Source organism: Quercus suber, unplaced genomic scaffold, assembly GCF_002906115.3.
Source record: "Quercus suber isolate HL8 unplaced genomic scaffold, Cork oak 2.0 scaffold_247, whole genome shotgun sequence".
NCBI lineage: Eukaryota > Viridiplantae > Streptophyta > Magnoliopsida > Fagales > Fagaceae > Quercus > Quercus suber.
The window spans coordinates 652507-675837 of record NW_027069703.1 but is presented as its reverse complement, the minus strand read 5'-3'; the positions used below and the strand labels follow the sequence as shown (position 1 = coordinate 675837).

At 34.7% G+C, this 23331-nt stretch overlaps 3 protein-coding genes across 4 annotated transcripts; 1 reads left to right on the top strand and 2 right to left on the bottom strand.

The window, feature by feature from the left end:
* Window positions 1–797: 797 nt before the first annotated feature.
* Window positions 798–4615, top strand: LOC112033742 (RNA exonuclease 4). Of its 2 annotated transcripts, XM_065780805.1 has the most exons (6): window positions 798–974; window positions 1056–1177; window positions 1273–1493; window positions 1761–1970; window positions 4062–4142; window positions 4255–4615. In XM_065780805.1, exons 1-6 carry the CDS (start codon window positions 860–862, stop codon window positions 4493–4495), a joined length of 990 nt encoding a protein of 329 aa, XP_065636877.1. In that variant the 5' UTR covers window positions 798–859; the 3' UTR covers window positions 4496–4615. The 2 variants fall into 2 exon arrangements, with proteins under 2 accessions (XP_065636877.1, XP_065636878.1); XM_065780806.1 differs by lacking the exon at window positions 4062–4142.
* Window positions 4616–5118: 503 nt separating this feature from the next.
* Window positions 5119–10415, bottom strand: LOC112033741 (2-methylene-furan-3-one reductase). The gene is made up of 4 exons (XM_065780804.1): window positions 9907–10415; window positions 6244–6567; window positions 5951–6110; window positions 5119–5621 (listed from the first exon to the last, which is right to left on the bottom strand). Exons 1-4 carry the CDS (start codon window positions 10123–10125, stop codon window positions 5356–5358), a joined length of 969 nt encoding a protein of 322 aa, XP_065636876.1. The 5' UTR covers window positions 10126–10415; the 3' UTR covers window positions 5119–5355.
* Window positions 10416–20000: 9585 nt separating this feature from the next.
* Window positions 20001–22839, bottom strand: LOC112033755 (CASP-like protein 4A1). Its single transcript, XM_024066535.2, has 3 exons — window positions 21892–22839; window positions 21535–21670; window positions 20001–20320 (listed from the first exon to the last, which is right to left on the bottom strand). The coding sequence occupies exons 1-3, from the start codon at window positions 22656–22658 to the stop codon at window positions 20129–20131; spliced, it is 1095 nt and encodes a 364-aa protein (XP_023922303.1). The 5' UTR covers window positions 22659–22839; the 3' UTR covers window positions 20001–20128.
* Between the last annotated feature and the right edge of the window lie 492 nt (window positions 22840–23331).

Here is a 23331-nt window from a genome sequence, read left to right as displayed (position 1 = left end):
CAGCTAGAACCAACATCAATGGTGTGCTCTTTACTTAACCATGCTTGAGGCAGACATGGGAGTCTTTCTTGCACAACTATAAGAGTCACCAATTCACAATTGTCTTGGCTCACCACTACTAAAAGCCTGTACCAGCACAACTATGGGAGTCACCAATACACAATTACTTTGACTCACCGCTACTAGAACCCTTACTCAATCATGGGAAAGAGAACATGTGAGTCTTTCTCGTTCTACCTAGTGGGACCCACACCTTGGGGAGACTCATTAAGTGCCTTTGTATACTTATGTTGTGAGGGAAAGAAATATATTGGGAAGACTCAAATTGAGTAGTTAATATAACATATAAAAACACACTTAACCCAAAAGGCCTAAACCCAAAGAGTATGAGCTCAACTATGTTATATTAACTGCTCTTTCTTATCAATAGTATCTAATGTGAAATTCACTACTTAACCAACCACACTACTCACACAAATAAAATAACATACGGCTTGTTCACTAACTCCCCTCAAACAATAAAGTAGAGTTGGATTAGTTACTTAAACTTCATTTAGGGTCTGTTTGAGATTCACTTATTTGCTGAAACTGAAAATTTTTTGCTGAAATTATTGTAAATTAAGGTAAAAGTTAGTTGAAATAGTACAGTGTGACTCATTAATAGTACCAAAAAGTGTAGTGGAACTCATAAATAGTAACAAAAATAAGTTAAATAGTAAAATAAGCTGACTTTTTAATTTGGAGCCAAACGAACACTTATTGTTTTACTAACTTGATGTTGTTGAAATGTATAAACTTAAACACAAGGATAATCACAAAAAGGAACAAGTGTGCTGCATGCTTTAAGCAGTTCACCAAAATGGAGCACTTAGTGGAGCACATGAGAACCTCCAATCATTCAGTTCATGAACCCACATGCGGAATTTGTAAGAAACATTGCAGATCTTTTGAATCTCTAAGGGAACATCTTATTGGTAATCTTCATTTTTTCTATTAAACTTCAAACATCTTGATTCCATTGAAGATAGCTTGTGATAATTACTCTCCTCTAACAGGCCCATTGCCAAAAGAAGCTTGCAAAAGTATTTTCAACAATCAAGGATGCAAATTCTGCCTAGTTATCCTCAATACCCCGGATGCACTCAGGTTTCACCAAGAAATTTGCCAACTCCCCAGTGTAAGTGCTGTATCTTTCAAGTAGCACTAAGATCAAGTATTTCTGATGCTGATCGAGTTGAATATAAATCCTTTTGTGCTTTTTTCTGGTTCTAGGGACTACTTGCTCAATTGGCTAACTTGAGCATTTTTGAGAATTTGGTAATCGATACTGGTCAAATAAGGCGGCCACAAGTAGTTGCACTCGCTTGCAAAATGGTTAGTGGTGGCAGTGATGGCTCCCTAGATCTCTGTGCAAGGGTCTGCCTCATTGATGAATATGAAAGCATAATTTTCCATGCTTATGTCAAGCCAAAAATTCCAGTCACAAACTACAGGTATGAATAGGTCTCCACCATGCTTCTCCTGATTTCAACCCATATATATTTACCAACAAAAAAATTTTAGTCCAAATTTTTTGGGTCAATTATGGATTCTCAATAAATTAGTCGGGTCAGTAACATGTATTCAACTCACAAATGTCTAACACTATAATTTACATTTTTTTTTTTTTTGAATAATTTATAGGCATCAAACAACAGGCATCCAAGCAGAATACTTCAGGTCTATAATTTACATTTTTTTTTTTTTTGAATAATTTATAGGCATCAAACAACAGGCATCCAAGCAGAATACTTCAGGGAGGCATTGCCTCAGAGCCAAGCGCAGAGGAAGATTCAAGACTTCCTCTACAATGTAGAACGTCCAATGTGGAAGCTTAGACCTACTGATGGGAAAGCCAGTATTCTTGTGGGTCATAGTTTGGATCATGACCTTGACCTTTTACGGATAGATTATCCAGCAACAATGATGAGGTAAAGCTCTTCAAAGAACGTAACAAAGTTTTTATGGTTCTTTGGTACCATTTCAGCCTCGACTAAACGTACACCAGTAACTGATAAATAAAAAATAGAAAAATAAAAATAAAGGAATATAACAATTCTACAAACACACCAAATTTCACATGTCAATATGATTGACTATAAGTGACCGATAAAAGATTGTAAGTCCATGTAAACAGGAGTTGAAAAAAAGTGTCCACCACATTAGCATGTTAGAGTTCTCTTAAGTTAACCAATGAAATTTGAGTAATATCAAAGTTACAAACTATTTTACAAATATTTTATATATTAGTGATGTGTCATGATCCACATCAGCTTTTAAAAAACAAATACAAGATATTAAATCTAAAATTTAATTACAAGTCTTAAATAAATAAATATATTAAAAAAATTATTAAAAAAAAAAAATGAATCGTTTTCGCCAGACCATCCCTTCTCTTTCTGCATCTACGGTGACTTACCCATTGCCAGCCAAGTCACACCCGCACACCAGTTTTCTTTCTTTAAAGAGGTATTTTTAGATTCAGTTTCAAACCAATTGCTGCACTGCATAGAAACTCCCAAAGCCAAACGAAATCTCACTCTAAGTGTAGCTTATTTTTGCTACTATTCATAAAAATTTACCAACATATTTTACTATTTAACTTATTTTTGCTATTAGGTCCTATTGTACTTTTTGGTACTATTCATGGATCCGACTGTACTTTTTTTTTTTTTTAAGAACTGTACTATTTCAGTTAACTTTTTTATTTATCTACAGTACTTTAGTAAAAGTTTTCAGTTTCAGCAAAATAAGCAGATCCCAAATGGAAAGTTTCAAAGAAAATGCCACTGTTGGACAACTTCTTGTATCAACAATATTAGCAATCTAAAATAACAATCACATACAAAAATACAAATATTTACATGAAAATCCTTTTCTCCTTGAAGGGAAAACCACGGGATAAACTCCGAATAATTTCACTATTATCAAATCAATTATAATAATTCTTGTGTGTCTCACGGCTCACACACTAATTATCTCTTGTTTCTATTTTTCTTCTTCACTCACAGCTCTCTCTCTTGGTTGTCTTCTTTTTCTAAACGGCTCCCTCTTGGCCGCTCACCCAAAACCTAATAAATATTTTCTTTATATATAAACCCAATCGTAGAGTTCTAGTAGCACACAAATCCTAGTACAAGTCAAATAAGGATTCTTTAAAACTGCTAACCACAGTCTCCTATTTCAAATAAGATTATATTTTAAGGACAAAATTTAGGGACAGTATCTTAGGTGTTGTTCCTTAAATTCCTTTCTTAAGATTCAGTCATGTGTCTACTTAACTAAAAAATACACTTTCATTTCATGAGCAATTCACATGGCAAAATCTTAAAAGGAACTTAAGGAACAACACCTAAGTACTATACCTGAGTCTTGCTCATATTTTAAATAGTGTTAGTTCTTTTGTTTTCCTAGGAGTTCACTGACTCCTAATTCTACTTGAAGTAGAATTCTTGGTGCAAGCCCATTGTGGCTACCATGTGGGCTGGACCTTTTGGTGTCGTGCACCGAACACTTCTTGGCCCACCGATCCAAAACATCATTGTCACCATAAGTCTTCCAAATCCGAGAGAGAGAGAGAGAGAGAGAGAGAGAGAGAGAGAGAGAGAGAGAGAGAGAGAGAGAGAGAGAGAGAGAGAGAGAGAGAGAGAGAGAGAGTATCTTATACGTCCGACTTATAAGACTTATGTGAGGCTGAAATGTGACCTCACGGTGTCTTTTATTTATTTATTTATTTTTAAGACTTGTAATTAAATATTAATTCTAATATTTGAGGTATATTTCAGTCTTTTAAAAGCTAATGTAGAGCATGTCACATCAGTCATTTGTAAAATAATTTGCTACTCTAGCATTACTCGTGAAATTCAAACATGGCTGCATTGATTAGTTAATGACAATTAAATTCAATATAGTAATGTGTCTTAATTTAATTAAAAAACATGATAGGTATAGCATTGGACATCCAAGTTAAGATACTAGTAGTATTTCATTTGAGATGTACAATGAAAAAAATGTGACCACAGAGATACAGCAAAATATCCTCCACTGATGCAAACAAACAAACTCAGCAACTCTCTCAAATACTTAGCACAAGAATATCTCGGGTAAGTAACCTACATGAGATTTTTTTTTTTTTTTTTTTCATTTTTTAGCCTTTGTTATTCTTTTTTAAATGTACAAACTCTGAGGAAGTAATAAAGAAGCTTCGGTGTTTAGGTATGACATTCAAACTGGCAATGAAGACCCTTATGAGGACTGTGTTGCATCAATGAGGCTTTACAAGAGAATGAGATCCCAAGTTCACATACGAGAGGATCATCCACTGGCTTCCGACTCACAAAATCAAAATAATTTTGCATTATGGAGGCAAAGCGAACTTGAAAAGATGACCCCAGAACAACTATTGGAATTTTCAAGGTCTGATTACTACTGTTGGTGCTTGGACTCCCAACGTTAATGCTTGAAAGGTGTTGCATATATAATTTAGTGTGCAAGACAATTGCAAAATTCTTATCCAATTAATGTATTATTTGTAGAAATAACAATAAATATGGGAACGTGTCATTTCAATTAGATATTACTCCTACTATGCATGCAATGGTACTTAAACTAGTACCAATTTTATTACAATAAAACTTACAACTAACTAGATAATGAATATGATTGGAGAAATGTCAAAAAACGTTTTAAAAAATGTATTTATTTTTATTTTATGATTCTGTAACATCCATTTGTAAAGTTTATCTAGTAAAACTTTTAGTATACTTAACATTAATCTTTTTTTAGTTACCATTTATGCCTTTTCATATGTCTATTCGTATCATTTGCATAAAATGCTTGGACCAATTCATTTTGTAAAAATGGGGTTGATGCTGTTGACTAAAAGAAGCAGAAGAGAAGTGAAATAAAATAAAAAAGAGGGACTACACCATATAGACTGCTGGTCTTATGTTATTCTAACACCCACACTACTCTTTGTAAAGGTTTTTCATGCTTGTAGGAAAGGGAATGTAAAGCTTTTGGAGTGCTGCTATATGGTTTGATCGAAGTAAAATGCACTAGGAGGTACTCTGTTGGACCTAAACAAACATCATACTTCAACTTCATAAGTGATATTTCTAAATAAATTACATTCTTCTTGTTCTTATCCTCCTCTATATTCATTTCCTACCAAAATCCAACACATATAGTAGGAATGCAAAGTAGAACATCTCAAACATGTAACAATATATGTCCACACCCCTTTTTACATAATACCTAATGCATATGCAAGGATATATTAGTTACATATATTGCTGAAACTAGATGTGTTATTTCTCATGGGATTGGATATACGACCACTTTTCCGGTGGCTCTGTTAGAGTCAAGGTAGGAAAATGCTTCAACAGTCTTAGAAAATGGAAATGGGCTTTTGGGGTCAATCACTGGCTTCACCTTCCCACTTTCCAAGTAAGGTTTCAGTTTCTCCAAGATAGACCCTTTAGAAGTGAGCACAAATATAGTTGCTGGTGGAACTACAGGGCCTACTATTGTCACAACATGCCCGCCCTCTTTCACTGCCTTGACTGCCCTATCAGTCTGCCCTGTATTTGTGCACAACAAAAATTAGTCTTTGATATGTTACAAGTAATCATTACATGTTGAATAGAAAACTACAATTAGATTGGCAGGTAATGCACAAAAATTAGTCTTTCACCAACCTTTTGTTTTCAAGATGGAAACCTTTCTAAACACAAAGTTAGACACAAAAAGGCCACAAGTTTTACAATTGTTTAGGTTGATTATTGTCAAAGGACACCCCCCTTCCCCCCCCCCCCCCCCCCCAAAAAAAAAAAAAAGACCCAATTCTACGTATAGAATTCATTGATCAAATTATGCTTATGACGAAGCGAAAACAAATTCAAAATCTTACCAACTGCATCATATACGACATCAAATTTCTCCGGAAGTTCTTCAAAGTTTTCCTTGGTATAATCAATGGCCAAATCAGCTCCCAAACTCTTCAATAGCTCCAGTTTCCCAGTGCTTGAAGTAGCTGCTACCTTGGATGCACCAAAAACATGCTTTGCTAGCTGCCCCAGAGAGTCAAAGAATCAAAAGGACATACAAGGATTATTATATCTGAGATAGAGTAAGGATGAAAAGACTAACTATTCACAAGGTTAACAAGAGGGCATTGGAATGTCAATGAGAGTGGAGATATACCTGAATAATCTGTGTTCCAACTCCGCCAGCACCACCCAAAACAAGGATGGATTTACCTGCAGAGAATTCAGTTCGTTCAAGGCCTTCATAGGCAGTCTCAATAGCCAGGGGAAGGCTAGCAGCTTCAACAAAACTTAGATTCTTGGGTTTCAGAGCTAAAAGTCTCTCTTCAACAGCAGTGTACTCCGCCAAAGAGCCATAGCTTTTTGGGTGGTCTAAAGCTTTTTCATTGAGATCTCCATATACTTCATCTCCTTCCTTGAAATTCTTTACTTGGCTTCCCACTTTCACCACTACCCCAGCTACATCATAGCCCACAACAATCTATACAAAATAAAAACAACAATAAGAAGAAATGATAATCTTACTAATAAAAATAAAATTTTAAAAAATATAGTTATTGATATTAAGATTTTTATAAATTAATAAGTGATTCATGCACTATTGGAATTTTTTTTTTTTTTTTTTTTTTTTTTTTGAGAAACTAGTGGATTTTGTACTCATTACGTTCGTGATACTAAAATATTCAAACCCCCCACCCCACTTATTATTAAGAAAAAAATAAAATCAAATCCTTGCCACGGACCATATGAAGACAATGTGCAGAATTCTTGTAACCTTAATTCAATGACAGTTCTGTTTCTCCCCCAAAAAAAAAAAAAAAAAAAAAAAAAAAAAAAAAAAAAAAAAAAAAATCAATGACAGTTCTCACAGATTAGTGACAGAGGTACCCTCAAAGTTGATTTTTTGTTTTTTTTTTTTTTGTTTTTTAATATGTAAGGTTGTAGAAGGAGTTCAAGTTTCTAATATTTGAAACTTGCGGCCCTCAAAATTGTCTCTATTTTTTTTTATTCTTTGAGAAACTCAAAATTGTCTCTTGAGACTTATTCTATAATGGTCCTCATTCACAATCTTACTTCAACTTTTAACTTTATGTCCAATCAGTTAAAATATTGAAATAAGACGAGCTTCTCCTAGTCTCTAATGACGACTCAACCAAAATGTCAAATAAAACTCGCCTCCATGAAAATCCGCTGCCCCTCCGCAATGTCGCTGGTCCTCCGCAATGTCGCTGGTTTTGCAAAGAATTACATTAGCGAATTCAGGGGTACGGATAGACCCTCTGTTCTCAGAAAACGGGCTGTTCCTCTCAGGTGGAGTCCTCTGGTAGCAGATTTGGTGAAGACAAACTATGATGGAGCTATGTTTGGTGAGTCAGATAAGGCAGGTATAGGGGTAGTTATTCGAAATTGTGAGGGCCATGTGTTGGCTGCCCTGTCCGAGCAGATTGCGAAACCTCCAACAGTGGAAATCCTTGAGCTTCTTGCGGCACGGCATGCGGTCACGTTTACTGCAGAATTGGGCCATGGTCTGTGTGTTTGCGAAGGTGATTCTGAATCTGTTGTCAACGCCTTAAAGGGATCCGGTATGGAAAATTCTCGAGGGGCACCTCATCAAGGATATCTTTCTTTTTCAAACTCTTTTCAGAGTATTTCTTTCTCTCATGTAGGTGGGCAGGGTAATGCTGCAGCGCATGCTTTAGCCCAGCGAGCGAGATCATCTCTTGTTTCTCATGTCTGGTTAGAGTGTGTCCCAACGAACACTATGTCTTTTGTATTAGATGATTATCCAAACTCTTGACTTTAAATACAACAAGTAGTCATTTCAAAAAAAAAAAAAAAAAAACCAAAATGTCAAATAAAAATTGACATTTTTCTTTTATACTTTTGCAAGATGTAACCATTGGTGAAGTCCTACCGTATATCTTTCATGCCATGGTACTTTTCTTCATATCAAACCATAGCAAGAATACATAAGTTTCTTCTAAAACTACTCCGGCTCATTTCACCAAATTGTTTTTAGACTCCTTATAGGTGAAATTTGTAATTATTTTTTTAAAATAAATAAACACACACACACACACACACACACACACACATATATATATATATATATTCATTCAGAATAAAGTTATTACTTTAATAAATTTACGCTAAATTCATAATTTGTTAAATTTAATTTTAAAATAATTAACCGCAGTTAATATTACCAAGAACCAGGATTGTTTACTATTAATCATTATTGTCATTTAATTTTTAAAATTAAGGTACAACCAAGTTAAGAACTATTGATACATTTGTTTAAAAAGAAAGTATGTTGATAGTTTAGAAAGCAACTTTTTTCATTCTCTTGTTGAAACTTCAACTCTCAAAAACATCATTTCAAATATCAAAGTTGAGTTTCTTAAAAATAATTTGGTTCTCCATGCTAAAAGCAAACTTATTGAGAACTTCAATTTCTCTACGAGCACATAGGCTACAATATCTAGCCATTAACATGATTTCCATCAAATCTCTCAAGCAAAGCTCGATCAACTAACAGCAGCACAACGACAAAGCTCGATCAAAGAACTACAAAACCAAGGTGTAGCACTTGCAGTTTTGAATGAGTCGGATTCATCGAGTTTCCAAATTGAAGATCTGCCACTCGACCTGAGTTTGTCAGGTTTTGACAATGAGAACCCATAGTCAACTGAGACAACACTTACATTAAGTAGTCTTTGGTTCAAGTACCTCCGAATCAAGTTGATCCGTCAGAGTGTCAGGTCTAGGTGTAAGTGTGGGTGTGGGTTGGACACCCCTAATACTAGTACACACTACAAAAAACTGGTCCTATAGTGGCGTTTGTGAAACGCCACTATAGGTACTAAAAACGCCACTATAGGCCCATTTTGGCTATAGTGGCGTTTTCTATAGTGGCGTTTGTAAACGCCACTATTGTACCGCCATTATAGACCTATAATGGCGTTTTACAAAAATACATATTTATTAAATTTGATAAACACTTTTTGTATACACTTGTTGGTTTACAAAATACTTCAATTGCATCTTGAATTAGTCTTATAATAATTTTATATCACTCATCAAAGTTTTTTAATTTGGTCACTCAAAGATTTTCACTCCTCAAATCTTAACTCTATTTTCTTTCTAGATTCCACCCCTTTCTCAAAAAAAAAAATTAATTTTATAATTTGATAGTAGGGAACAGGGGATTCAAAAGATGATTATCTCAATTAGAAACATCAGGGTTGCTAACCAGTTGAGTTACAAGGCTTTTGGCTATCCTTTCTCAATTAAATCAAGTTGATTATGATCAAGAGAAACTTTATGAAGTGCATTCTGCAAAACTACCATGTATGTAGTTCAGGCTCATCTATAATTCATGCACAAGCTCCCAAATTAAAAATCAAAAGCAAAATGGAGACAAAACCATTTAAGCATTATACACATCCATGGATACCATAAAATATATAACATACATCTTTTGAGAATTATATATTTTAAACGAGTCTAAGGATGGGTGTAAAACTCACGTTTTACATCATTCAATAAAATATTGTCACATTTACATTTTACTTAAAATTCAATGCATTTATCACACCTTATAATATTTCAATACATTCACAATTTGGTTGAATTTATATATAGGTATTAGAATTGATATTAGAATTGGTGTGGTTGTGCTATAAGTAGTAAAATTAAAATGGAGACAACCCAGACAGCGTTTATGAAAATCTTCATAAAAGAAATGATAACAACAACAACAAACAACATATTCATAAACTTCTGAAATAAGAGAGAGATTGAGGGGAGAAGGTCTTACTGGTAAAGGAGAGTCAGTTTCCTTGAAATACCCAAGCATCCTCTTAGAATCGACAGGGTTAAGAGATGCAGCAACAACCTTGACCAGTACTTGGTCTTCCTTCACTTCTGGCACGGTTACATTTGAGTCCAGCTTCAAAACATCAACAGCCTTTCCATATTCAGAGTAGGCCCAAGCCTTATTTTTAGAGGGTATTGAAGCAGTTGGAGGAGCTGCCATTGTATTGTATGCTGAAGAAACTTGCAGGGAGAAAGAGGAGGAGTTGGGTCTGTGTTACAAAGAGAAGAGACGGCTTGGTAGTCACTCAAAATGATGATCTTATCCTAACTCGGGTTCCATTTCTTTTGTGACTCTTGACAATATAGGAGTGAAAGGTACTCACTTTGAGATGTTTCTTTGTAATAAAGTGACTGAAAGGTGGTTGGGATGTTTATTTTCACTGGTTATGGACAGAAAAATTTGCATCTAGAAACAACTTCTCTCATGAGGTCCAATGATTCATTGACTAAGCCTATAATATAGCCCATGCCAGTTTTCATTACCTAGTGAAAATGCTTTTTATGAATTTTTTTTTTTTTTTAAGTATATAAATTGAAGAAGAAGAAAAAAGAAGAGTGGATGAAACTATTAATCACAGTCTGAAAAGAATTTCAAAAAGGATTACTCAATTCCTAAGGTAAGTTAGAATTAGATCAGCAATTAGGTAAGTTGGTCCCACTTAATAGATCATCTGATCATGCACGATGAAGTTCTATATCTGTTCATATTCAATTTTCTTGTCACCCCAAAAAGAAGAAAATCATGTGATTTGCGAGTGAGTCTCAATCGGGGGAAATTAGTGTATGAGATGAGACCATGTCCCACAAAGTTTCACCATCAAGAGTGTAAGGCTTTCTTATTGATTAGCAACTATCCTCAAAGAATATTACACCAAATAAAATCCAAAAATAACTTCAATAACTTAATTACAAAAAATCTCCCAAGTATCAATAAAAAAAATTTATAAATAAAAAATAAATAAAAAAATAAAAACCAAACCTGAAGTGTATAAAACATTAATAATAATAAAAAATGCTAAATACTAGAAATTAAAATTCCTAAACTCTTCTCATGCGCACAACCTTAGCAAAAACTCCAAAATTTGTTATTCCTCATAATTTGAAACTGAAATGGTAGAAATGGGGTGAGTTTGACAAGTCAGTAAATAATTAAGAGTATGATTTATGTGTGTCTATTTTAGGAAATTTTTTATGAAAAAGTGAAAAAATTATCAAAAAAGTTAGTCAAAATTTTCTTTTTCTTTTTTCTATAAAAAATTTTCTAAAATAGTTTAGAAATGTATGCCTAAAATGATTTCATATTTTCACTTTTTGCCATAATATAGGAGTTACCGTGCTAGGTCTTTCTTAGCCTTGATTTTGCAATTGGAAGGTGTAATTTAATGTAAATACAATTGTAAAAGAGCTTTTATTTTCTCTTATCTATTTTTTTACATCCACTTTTTTATATTCTTTTTTTTTTTTAAGATATCAACAATTTTTTTTTATTTTTTAATATGTGTACATCAATACATCAATAATAAATATCTGTGTAAAGTAGTTAATGTTTTCTAGTGCATGAGAATATTTTTGCCATTATAACACATGGTTCTAGTAAAATAGTGGGCTCTGGTGTTGCTGAAAGTTCCAGTACTTTTTTACTAATAGTAAATGTAGTAATTATGTAAGTCACTTTTATCAACAAAAAAAAAAAAGCAAAAATATATATAATTTTTATGCACTACGTCTTGCACTCAATAAAAAAGTAAAAAGTGGAAATTAGATTCACCTTAGAACTCAATTTTTGTAAGTGGATTGTCATTTGTCAATCACAATCAAGGCCAATGGTCCTAAGAGATAAGAAGAGCAAAAGCCAAATTGAAATTGGTTTTTTTTCAAGTATTGTTATTGGAAATAAACATAGTCAGTCCTCTAATTACATATGTCGATTCAACAATTTTGTTCAAGTTTTCCCTAGACAATGACTTCTTCTTCTTCTTTTTTATATTGTTTGGGCCTAAAAATAGCCCACAAAGACTCTTCTTCAGTTCTTCATTTTTCAGTTCCAAGCCCACTTAACTACCAAAAGGACCAAATGATCTGGAAACGAGGCAAGTTGGTTTTGTCAGGTTCAATTTACTGTTCCATAGACAATAAATTTTTTTTTTTTTTCCGTTGTTAATATGGCATGTTTTCATTTGTGCGTCATAAAAATAGTATTTGTGATGTAGTCCTTTTTTCCATTGTCAAATATGGCATGTTTTCATTTGTGCGTCATAGAAATAGTATTTGTGATATAGTCCTTGTTTGTGTAAAAATGGCGTTGATCTAATCACAACTTAATAATATAACATGTAAAAGTGATGTCAACGTCATATTATGTTACTAGTCTCTAAGCACGCGCGTAAAAATAGTATTTGTGATATAGCTCTTGTCCGTGTAAAAATGATGTTGATCTAATCACAACTTAATAACATAACATGTAAAAGCGATGTCAACGTCATAATATGTTACTAGTCTCTGAGCACGCGCGTGCTTAGAGATTCTTCTATTTTTTTGGGTAAAAGTTCATAAATTATAATTTAGGATTAATATATTTTCCAATCACAAAAAAAAAAAAAAAATCTAGGAGTGTGATGAATGTTAAGCATTTGTGGTGAAATAATATTATGTGATGTGAGTAGTTGCTCAGAGGCTAGTGTTATTTTAATTTTATGTGATGTGAGTTTTTTTTTTTTTAAATTTATGGAAGTTTTTTTTTTATAGGAACCGTTGGTATTTTTTTTTTTTTTTTAATAGGAGCCATGGGTAGGTAGCCTTTCTTTCTTATTTTTGGTTAGAAACGTGAGGTAGTGGAGCTGGGAAGTGAGAAGTCCTTATTTTTTGTTAGAAAAGTGGGGTAGTGGGGTTGGGAAGTGGAAAGTGTGAGGGTAGTGGGAAAATTTTAGTTGATTTACTATCTGAAAGTTCACTTGGTGTATAAAACACTAGTGAATGTTTAGACCCCTAATTTCAAAATAACCAACACAAGCTTATACTCAAACAATATATGTGCGGAATGATAAGTATAAGCAATACCCAAATAAACAAATTACTCTAAACCATAATTAATCACAACACAACAACAATTAAAGATAAAGAGTAAGGGTTAGAGAGATGCAAACACAAAAATAACACGGGCACGTGTTATCGAAGAGAAAACCGAAAAACTTGGCGTAAACCCTCTCCGCCGCCCTCCAAGCGGTAAAATGATCCACTAAATAATAAAGTTGAGATACATGAATAGCAATAGACCCTCCAAACCTAATCTATCCAATGCACCTAAGCCCTCCAAGCTTCTTGCTCCAACAAGGTTAAGCCTAACTGTGTCTTCTTTAGCTTTCTAGATCCCGTAATAAGCCCATTGCATCAACCAAATGAATTGGTCATCTCTAAACTGCTTCCCAAGCATCAAATAACCTCCTCATAGATATAAGTATCGTGAGATAAGGATTTGACTAATGAACCTCTCAAGGGTATGTTAATGGAAAGGGTGAGAGTAGAAGAATTTGAGAATCAAAGATATAAGATTGTGGATGAGTCAATCTTGTTGTTCTCTAGGGTTTCCCTCTCAAAATTCTTTCTGGAAACTCTCTACATTTCGTGGGTATAAGGGTATTTATAGTAGAGTACGTGAGGAATGTGAAAAGACATTTTTCTGCAAAACAAGATGTTCTGGCAACTCACTCGCGATTGGGATAAGTCCAGTCGCGAGTTTGAGTCGCGAAATAACTGACTGGCCAGATTGTCCTTTTTTTGTCCTATAGTGCTCCAGCTGTCCTGACCCTTCAGCTTCCTGCATGCTTCACACGTGTGGCATTTTGGCGAGTCAACAATCGTGAGTCACTCGCGAGATCCAGTCGCAAGAACCCTCTTGAATGCACATACACTTGAATTCTTCATACTCTCTCACACACAATTCTTACATGATTCCCACCTAAATACAGGGTATTTAATTGCTGAAATACAAGCAAACTTGGCATAGAATAAAGCCAACACATGGTTGAATAAATTCAACCTTACACTATCTTAACCTTATTTCTCTTTTTAAGGAATAAGAATAGATTAATTAAATTAGGGGTATTTTTTTACATTAAAAAAAAAGTAATAACTAACTTTCTGAATCCTCTTAATATAAACAAATAAGTTTATGTGATGTGAGTTTTTTTTTTTTTTTTATGGAAGTTTTTTTTTATTGGAACCGTTGGTAGTTTTATTTTTTTATAGGAGTCGTGGGTGGGTAGCCTTTCTTTCTTATTTCTGGTTAGAAACGTGGGGTAGTGAGGCTGGAAAATGGGAAGTTCTTTTTTTTTTTTTTTTTTTGGTTAGAAACGTGGGTAGTGGGGTTGGGAAGTGGAAAGTGTGAGGGTAGTGGAAAAATTTTGGTTGATTTACTATCTTAACCTTATTTCTCTTTTTAAGGAATTAGAATAGATTAATTAAATTAGGAGTATTTTTTACAGTAAAAAAAACAATAACTAACTTTCCGAATCCTCTTAATATAAAAAAATAATTTTATGTGATGTGAGTAGTTGCTCAAAGGCTAGTGTTTTTTTAATTTTATGTGATGTGAGTTTTTTTTTTTTTTTAATGTTTTACGGAAGTTTTTTTTTTTTTTTTTTATTGGAACCATTGGTAGTTTTTTTTTATAGGAGCCGTGGGTGGTAGCCTTTCTTTCTTATTTTTGGTTAGAAACTTGGGGTAGCGGGGCTGGGAAGTGGGAAGTTCTTATTTTTGGTTAGAAACGTGGAGTAGTGGGGCTGGGAAGAGGAAAGTGTGAAGGTAGTGGGAAAATTTTAGTTGATTTACTATCTTAACCTTATTTCTCTTTTTAAGGAATAAGAATAGATTAATTAAATTAGGGGTATTTTTTACATTAAAAAAAGTAATAACTAACTTTCCAAATCTTCTTAATATATACAAATGAAGAAAAAAAATTTATAACCGAAATATATGGGCTTATCATGCTTGATATAATTTAGCTTTTCTATCATTCTATGTCTTACTGACTCTTAATAATTTTGAGTTGAAGTATACCTACTTCGGTCCAATTCAGTCCACTTTGGTCCATTCGGTCCATTTTAGTCCACTTTAGTCCATTTCTGTCCACTTCGATTCATTCGGTCTGTTTGGTCCATTTTGGACTAATTGAGCCTTAAATTGATTTTTTTTGTAAGTTGCCTTTTCAATTTTGGGCTCAAATTTTCTTTTCTTTTTTTTCCCCCTTAATTTTTTGATTGAAAAGTATGAAATTTTATTCTATTTGGCCAAACTCTTTAGTTTTGAGCTAAAAATACAAAGAAAGTAGGCACTAGAAAGTCGAGACATGGGCCCTAAAAAAACAATAAATATGATAAATATTCAAAAAAAACTTACCTTAAAATTCAAGTTTCAATAATACAGATATATACTCATATTTGGGGAAAAAATGCTATAGTTATAAACTTATATAATAATTTATAAACTCAATTGTAACATGTTACATGTGTTCTGTGGAATGAGGTTGTACTTTTTTAAAAAATATTATTGGATGTGTTCAAATTAGTCAATTGATTATGGTATATTTAAAATAAATAAATAAAAAATCTTTTAATGTATTATTGTTAAATGCAAAATACATTATATGTTTCACTACATAAAACTTATAAAAAAAGAAAATACTTTAAAATAACATATGCACAATTTAACCTACAAATTTTACATTATATTCTTATAAAATAATTATATTACATTTTGTCATACAACACGTAAGTTTGCGACTAGTTTCCAACTAAAATCCTACACAAAACAAGCACCTAGGATAATAGAAACAATACTAAGCATGCAAAGTAGAACATCTCAAACAAAATGTAATAGTGTATAGCCACACCCTTTTATTACTCGTCCGAATTTCTCATGCACACACAAGGAAATATTATTTCCATACATTGCTGTTAACTGATTTGATTTCTCTTATGGGATCGGATAAATGACCACTTTCCCTGGGGTTCTGTTAGAGTCAATGTAGGAAAATGCTTCAACAGTCTTCAAAAATGGAAATAGGCATTTGGGATTAATCACCGGCTTCACCTTCCCAACTAGTAAGGATTCGGCTTCTCCAATATAGACCCTTTAGAAGTGAGCACAAATATGGTTGCTGGAGTTATAGGACCTATAATTGTTACAACATGTCTGCCTTCTTTCACCGCCTTCACTGCCCTATCACATTGCCCTGATTTTGTCGAAATCAAATTTAGTCTTCAGTTTGGTAGTGGATAAGGTATCTTGTGTATCTGCCATTCGCATCATCTCTCAAAACATGTGCGTCCCACACAGTGTACGATTTACATACTTTTAAGAGAGACAATATTTATATTGCATACATGAGATAATTATTGTGATAGGTGATATGAATCTAGACACAATCTTCCATGAGGTTGATTGATTAAGCCTATAATAATTACTATGTCAAATTTCATTGCCTCGTAACAATGCCATTCTTGGGTTTTTTTTTAGAAGCAAATTGAAGGAGAAGAAGAGTGGCTGAGACTGTTAATCAGAGCCTCAAAAACACCCTTTAAAGAAATAAACAATTCTTAGGATAACTTAGATGAGCAATTACCTAACTGTAAAGTTGTGATTTACAACTATGTGTTTTGTTGGCTTTTATTCCGTGCCAAATTTGATTGTAATTTCTATCAATCGTTTATACCTTGTATTTGTTGTGGGAATTGTTGTAAGGGGTGTGTGATAGAGAGTGTGTGAAGACTCAAGCAAGTTGGAAGCTGATAGAATCTCGCGGGTATCTCGAGACTAAGCTTCCCGCGAAGTGAAGCATGTGCCCTGCACATGCTGGAATGCGAAGAGTCATGACAGATGGAGACAGCTGTCTCTCGCGAGTATCTCTCGGGTAAGGCCTTCCCGCGAGACACCCGCGAGACATGCTGTTCTGCCAGCCTGTACTGACTGACTCACATATTTTGCACCTATCCTATATAAACCCCCATTACCCACAAATGTTGAGGAATGCTTCAGAGAGAAAACCCTAGCCAAACACATTTGTAATTAGAGATTGTCATCCCCACCTTTCTCTATACACTTGCTTGTGGTATCTCCTCAACCCTTCCCTCTCCATTTCCACACCATTGAGAGGTTGATAACTCAAACACTTACCACACCTTTGGAGAGTGTTGTGTGACGTTTTGGTGCTGCTGGGAAGCATTGGAAGAAGCCTGGAATGGCATGGAGAGGTTTTTCGCCGAGTTCTTCGGTTTCCTCTTCGAAAACACGTCTTGGTGTTTTCTGTGTTTGCATCTCTCTTCCCTACTCTTTTATATTCCATTATACTGCTGTGTTGTTTAGTTTATGGATTAGAGTAGCTATATTGTTCATCCGCTCGCTTTTACACTATTCCGCACTTTATATTAAAGTTGTGTAAAATCTATCGAGCCGTAATTTTAATCGGGGGTCTAAACAGCTCTTGTGTTCTTCAACACGTTTTCGAGCTTTCACTAACCAATGTTTTGTCCAACTTTATATTTAAAGTTATACAACTTATACTGAGGCAGGACATTTTTGTTTCTTGAAGACCAAATCCAAGCGCTAGCGACAGAAAGATAGGCAAATATATATATATGAAATAGGTAATGAGGTCATCCATTAATTGTCCGTTCTCTTTTGGCCCTTTCCTCTTGCAACCAATCCATTATGTTAGAAGCATTCAAATATTAAATAAAATACACTAGCAATTTTCCATAAGAGGCAACTCTTCCAAAACAAAAATAGCAATAATAACAGCAACAGCAGCAGCAAACTGGGAACATCTGTTAAAAGGATTTCTGATTTTCAATACTTGCCATATCTGTTGGGTCCAGTGCAGTATCAACATTAAACTGCTTTAGCATATCTCTAGAAATAGCCAATCCAATCATTCACCAGTACATTAATGGAAATTCATGCTTTAAGTCCACCATTGATTATGTTGTTATACCAATTCAACCCATATTCGGCTAACCCATCAGCTGCTATATCTTTTTAACATGACAATGTGACACGAGAACTTCAGCTTCCGCTAAGTCACCAACTGAATTATAATTGAAATTCCTTCCATAATTTCAATTCAACAAATTAGAAGTTTGCTTATATAGCTAGCTGTTAGCTTTAAGTTTGTGCTACTATATTTCTAAAATACTAACATGTATAACATGTTGTAGCCGGTTGAAACGAGAAATGGAACAGACTCATCAGTATGAAGAGCTGCTAAAAGAAATAGACGTACTCACTAGACCAAAGACCGATTAATGTGATTAGTCAAAGGCACTTAAAAGGTTAAGTCAATGAAGAAATTCACAAAGTAATTCCATTGAAAATTTTGCAATGTAATTGGATTACGAAATGCATACCTTCATTTTTTACTTGATTGGATATTTATAGGGTCCTAGGGGTGGAGGTGGGTAAACGCTTCTCCATGAAGTTAGGCCGAGAATCTGACAACAGCCCCCCACTTCAAATCGATTGTAAGACATGATCTTAGGGTTTTTTTCCGGGTTTCCCCCAACTACAAAGGCCCTTATCATGATGCTCCTTTTGAGGAAAATGAGGCCAACAACGAACCTCCACGCTAGCTCTCCACTGATCCCTAGCTGAAGTAGACCACCTAGAATGAGAGGTTTGGCCGTTCTAGAAGGTGTTTGGCCATGCCAAGCTGTTCTAACTGAAGAGTCATGCCCAAGAACATGTTTAACCAAATGGCCATAAGCTCAGTAGGGTGCCTTTTCAGTATGTCATGGATCACTGCTGTAGGCTGTATTCATCGTGTTAGTTAGGCTGCTGAGATTAGGCCCTTTGAGCCTGTTGGTGGGTTTACCCATTCTGGTTAGGCGAAGCAGAGGGAGGAAAGGAAAGCTTGTAGGTCATGCTTGCAATGATTAAAAATCACCGAAGTAATGTTTAAGATCATACCACTTTAAAGATCAAAGGGATCCATTCAAAGGCAACAGAGTTCTTTGCTTGTCCATGGGGACGCAAGCCCTGTTGAACAGATGTCGCTTTAGATGGGGCTATTTTGGTTCTTGCCAAAAGGCTGCTGTACAACTCCTATTTTTCTATATTGGAGATGACAATAGTTCATCTGCTTAGGCATTTTGGAGTGGCTATCTGGGCCAAAGGGTTAGCCTTGACCAAGCTCCACTAGAGAGAAACCAATCAAATACTTGGTCGATCTTGTTAAGACGCCCATTTTCTCTAAACTGAATCATATGGCCAGGGAGGCCGAACTTGCCAAGTACTTGGTAGTTTTGTGATGATTGACTCCTAGAGGTAGGCCATCACGTAAACCTGAGTCATCCTTAGCATAAGCTTTCAAGGTGTCATGCCATCTAAAGTCTCATTATGCTGCCAAGGTCCAAAATCATGTTGAGCATTTAAGTCATTCTTAGCTCTGGGCGGGCATTCTTGACAAGTGTTTAAACTTACCCTCTAGCCATGCTACCAACCCCTCAATCTTTCAGGACTTCAATGGGGGGAGTGAGCTTAGACTAAGGTTTATCCCCTGTTGGGGTGGTGACAGTCACACTGATGATCTTATCCAAACTTGGGTTCGTTTTCTTTTGTGACTTTGCGACAATATGGGAGTGAAAAGGAATTAACTTTGAGATGTTATGTTAGTTCGGCAGTGGCTTTTTGGTAAGGTAAATATTCAATATTTCAATAACAATGTCCCTTCCTGTCACATAATAGTTGATGCCACTTATTAAACTCACGATGGAATCTCCCATTGATGTGAGAAGCTAAAAAACTACAATTCGCCATACTTCTATCCATGTATATAAAGCAGCTTTCTGTGATTTCTCTGAACCCTTAAACTTTCTAAAAGTTGATGAATACCCAAAATCAGCATCACATTAGTTGAGTTGTGAAGCTGTTTGAATGGTCTGTCAATCTCAGCATTACATTAGCAGAGTTATCAAGCTTATCAAAGGGCTATGACAATCATCCATAGTTTCAAAATAAAGACAAGCATCTACTTACATACAAAGCTTTAAAACATTTCATTTTCATTAATTTTTCTTTTCAACAAACTAGTTTTTCAGGGAATAGAAAGACTAGTTCTTCATAAGTCGGACTTGGTATGATTTACTGATATGGCCAGGCATTGGCAATAGAGTTTAACTATGAAATTTTACAAGGGTATAACCACAAATGAGAGAGCTCAAGGCAAAGGCCAGAAATGCAACAAAGGACAATCCCACGGATGCAATTGCCATTTTAGGAAACTCATCTTCGCCCCAGTTGGATTGCCAAACATAAACTCTGGTGGCAGCCGATGATGAGGCTGATATAAGAAGATAAGTCAACATCTGCCATATCAAAACAAGAAGAGCAGAATTTTGCTCTGCATATTAGTATAGAATTCTTGGAATGAATCATATAAACATGCTCTTAATTAATTATGTCTTCATTTGGTATAACTTCTTTTCATTGGTGTATATGTCTATTATATTTATGTGTATCTTTTTATGTAAGCGCTGAATTTATGGGTAAACAGAGTCCAGTGGCCCAGTGGTATCCATATTCTTTTCAAGGGATCTTCAAGTCCCCCACTATGCGATTTTGGGGAGAGTGGGAGCTTAATCTATAGACCTGCTGGAATAATGGGAAAAAGGAGGTGGCAAGGAACTTGAGCTAAAGCACCTCCTCTTCTATTTTGTTTATGACTATGAGACTTGAAAATGACATGCTGCATAAAATACTTTCAGTCCTAGAAGTTAAAGAGGAAAGAATTTTGTTCCATTCAATCCCTTGCATTTGTATCTTGATTTTCTCCTTCTAAAAATTATATGGGTGGGTTTGAGTAAAAGTATAGTTGTATTTACAAAATGTGAGGTTTTAAAAAGCTATATATAAAATAATAATGTAAAAAGATTAAAGTTAATCTAAACTTATGCCTAATACTACTTACTCAATAAGCATTTGAAAGCTATTTGACACACTAATAAAGTGATTGTAAACCCACCATGAATATTCTTTGCTTTAGACTTTAGAGAGTGATAACTTTCTTCCTAGTGGCAATTATATAAACAGAATAGGAGAAAGCAAAGGCAGCATAAAACCATGGGGAAAAGGCAGAGAAAAGGTGACAAAAAGGTGGTCGAGGAAAGTCAACAAGAACATGGCCGAAATTATGTGATCTACGGCAAATTCTCCATGGACCATATCCAACAAAGAACGAGTAAAAAGAAAATACTTTTTTGAAGTACAGAAGTTAGCAACTCATTTGGTGTAGGCAGGATTTATTCACAAATCTCTTATTCTGCCAGAAGAGATTTGGGATTTATTAGATTCTCTGAGCTGGTTGTGCAAATTAACACTGCAAACATCACATTAGTCCAAATACTCTGTGGTCCTAAATGTACCACATTTTCTATAAACTGTGGTCCCCATAATATGCTAAATCTTAAATTCATAATCTAGTCTATATTATATGTCTATATACCATAAGATGGGTCAGGGTTAGGTGTAATAATTGACACAAAATTAAGTCCTCGGCCATAAGTCCTAAACAAATACTTGCCTGGTCCATAGAGAAATCAAAGTAACGACGGAAGTGGTGATGGATTATGTGTCTTCCGGTGGTGAAATACTTGACTAAATCACAGAGTTGTAGCCCTGAGTATACAAAGCCTATGACATTCGCTGCCAGACAGTACCTGCAATTACATAAAAATCACAAATTTAACAATACCAATCAAAATTACAGTGGCTGAAAATCCAAACAATTTTAGACCCATGATCCAAAAACCCAAATCAAAATAAAGGGTGCTGCCTAAAAACCTTGTTTTGGAAACAAATTTCTTTCTTCCTTTTAGGTGTTTTCTTTTCTTTTTTTTTGAGTAACTGACTGACTAACTGACAGAGAATCAAACATTACCTGAACTCCTTGTACCAGTAAAAGGAATCCAAAGCCCAACCTTTTTGCTTGTCAGCCGCCATAACCGAAAAGGAGATCAAGCAAAACACAAACGCACAAATCCTTAAACCCAAAAACGTTTTCTTCATCATGTTGTTGTCCCTCCTCGTCTTCTTGAGAATAGACGGATCTGGTCTCAGTCTTCTACCACCACCACCACCACCACCACCAACACCAACATCAACACCAAAACCACCATCAACAACAATAACACCTTCTTGAACTTCTCTAACACTGGTGTAGCCGTGTTGGGCTTCTGGGTCCACACTGGTGGTGAACACAAGTGGGTCAGCCTTGAACGACCGGTTAGCCACCGGGGCCAGCGGTTTTGGTGGTGGGGTTCTGTTGGGTGCGGAGGAGAGTTTGTATTCATGGCTGTAAGTGTGAGGAGAGGATGGGTTGGAGTTGGAGCAAAGAGAAGAGACTGAGGATGATGGGGTATATGCTTTTGGTGGTGATGTGGATTTGTGGTCTATGTGGGATTGAGGAGGTGATGACAGTGATGATGGGTCTGAGATGGTGTACTTTCCTTGTGCTTCTTCTTCTTCTTCTTCTTCGTCGATGTGGGATTGAGTAGGTGAAGCGCCATGGATGGTGTGATGTGATTGATCTGAGATGGTTTCCTTTTTTTGTACTCCATCATCTTCATTATCTTCTTCTTCTTCTTCTTCTTTGTGATCTTCTTCTTCTTCTTTTGTGTCCATTTTTTGGTCTGAGTTTATAGACATACTTTGGGATTATCTTTAAATATAAGTGAGAGAAGAAGAAGGGCTAAATGAGTGGTGGAGTGAGGAATTGGCAGTTTTCAGTTTTCGCTTTAGCATAGATTGCATTCTTGCCTAAACATAAAACCTGACTTGCCAAAAGACTGAAAGAGTGTTCCCATGAAAAACGCCATTGTGAAAAAAAATAAATAAATAAATCAAACAAACTTATCTAACTCTCATAATGGCTTTTGGAAAAAACAAAATATAGTAGTGGTTAAATTCGCATATAATAAAATTACATGGTTGAATCTTTTTTTTTTAGTACATAATTGAAGATAGATTTTTTTTTTCTTTTTTTTTTCTTTTTTTTTTTTTTCTTTTTTGAAGCCAATTGAAGATAGACTATTGAGTATTACATCCGATTCCAAAATTTTAAAATTATTTTTTTTTTTTTTTCTTTTTTGAAGCCAATTGAAGATAGACTATTGAGTATTACATCCGATTCCAAAATTTTAAAATTAAGGATTTGTTATTGTTGTTGCATAGTACACACTACACTAGAAGATAATAGAATTAAAATTTTAGTGGTATTATAAATTAATGTATTTATTTAATTTACTTAATTTTTTTTTCAATTTTCAAAAGGTATAACTTTACTTTTATCTAACGTATTTTTTTAAATCTAATAAAAATA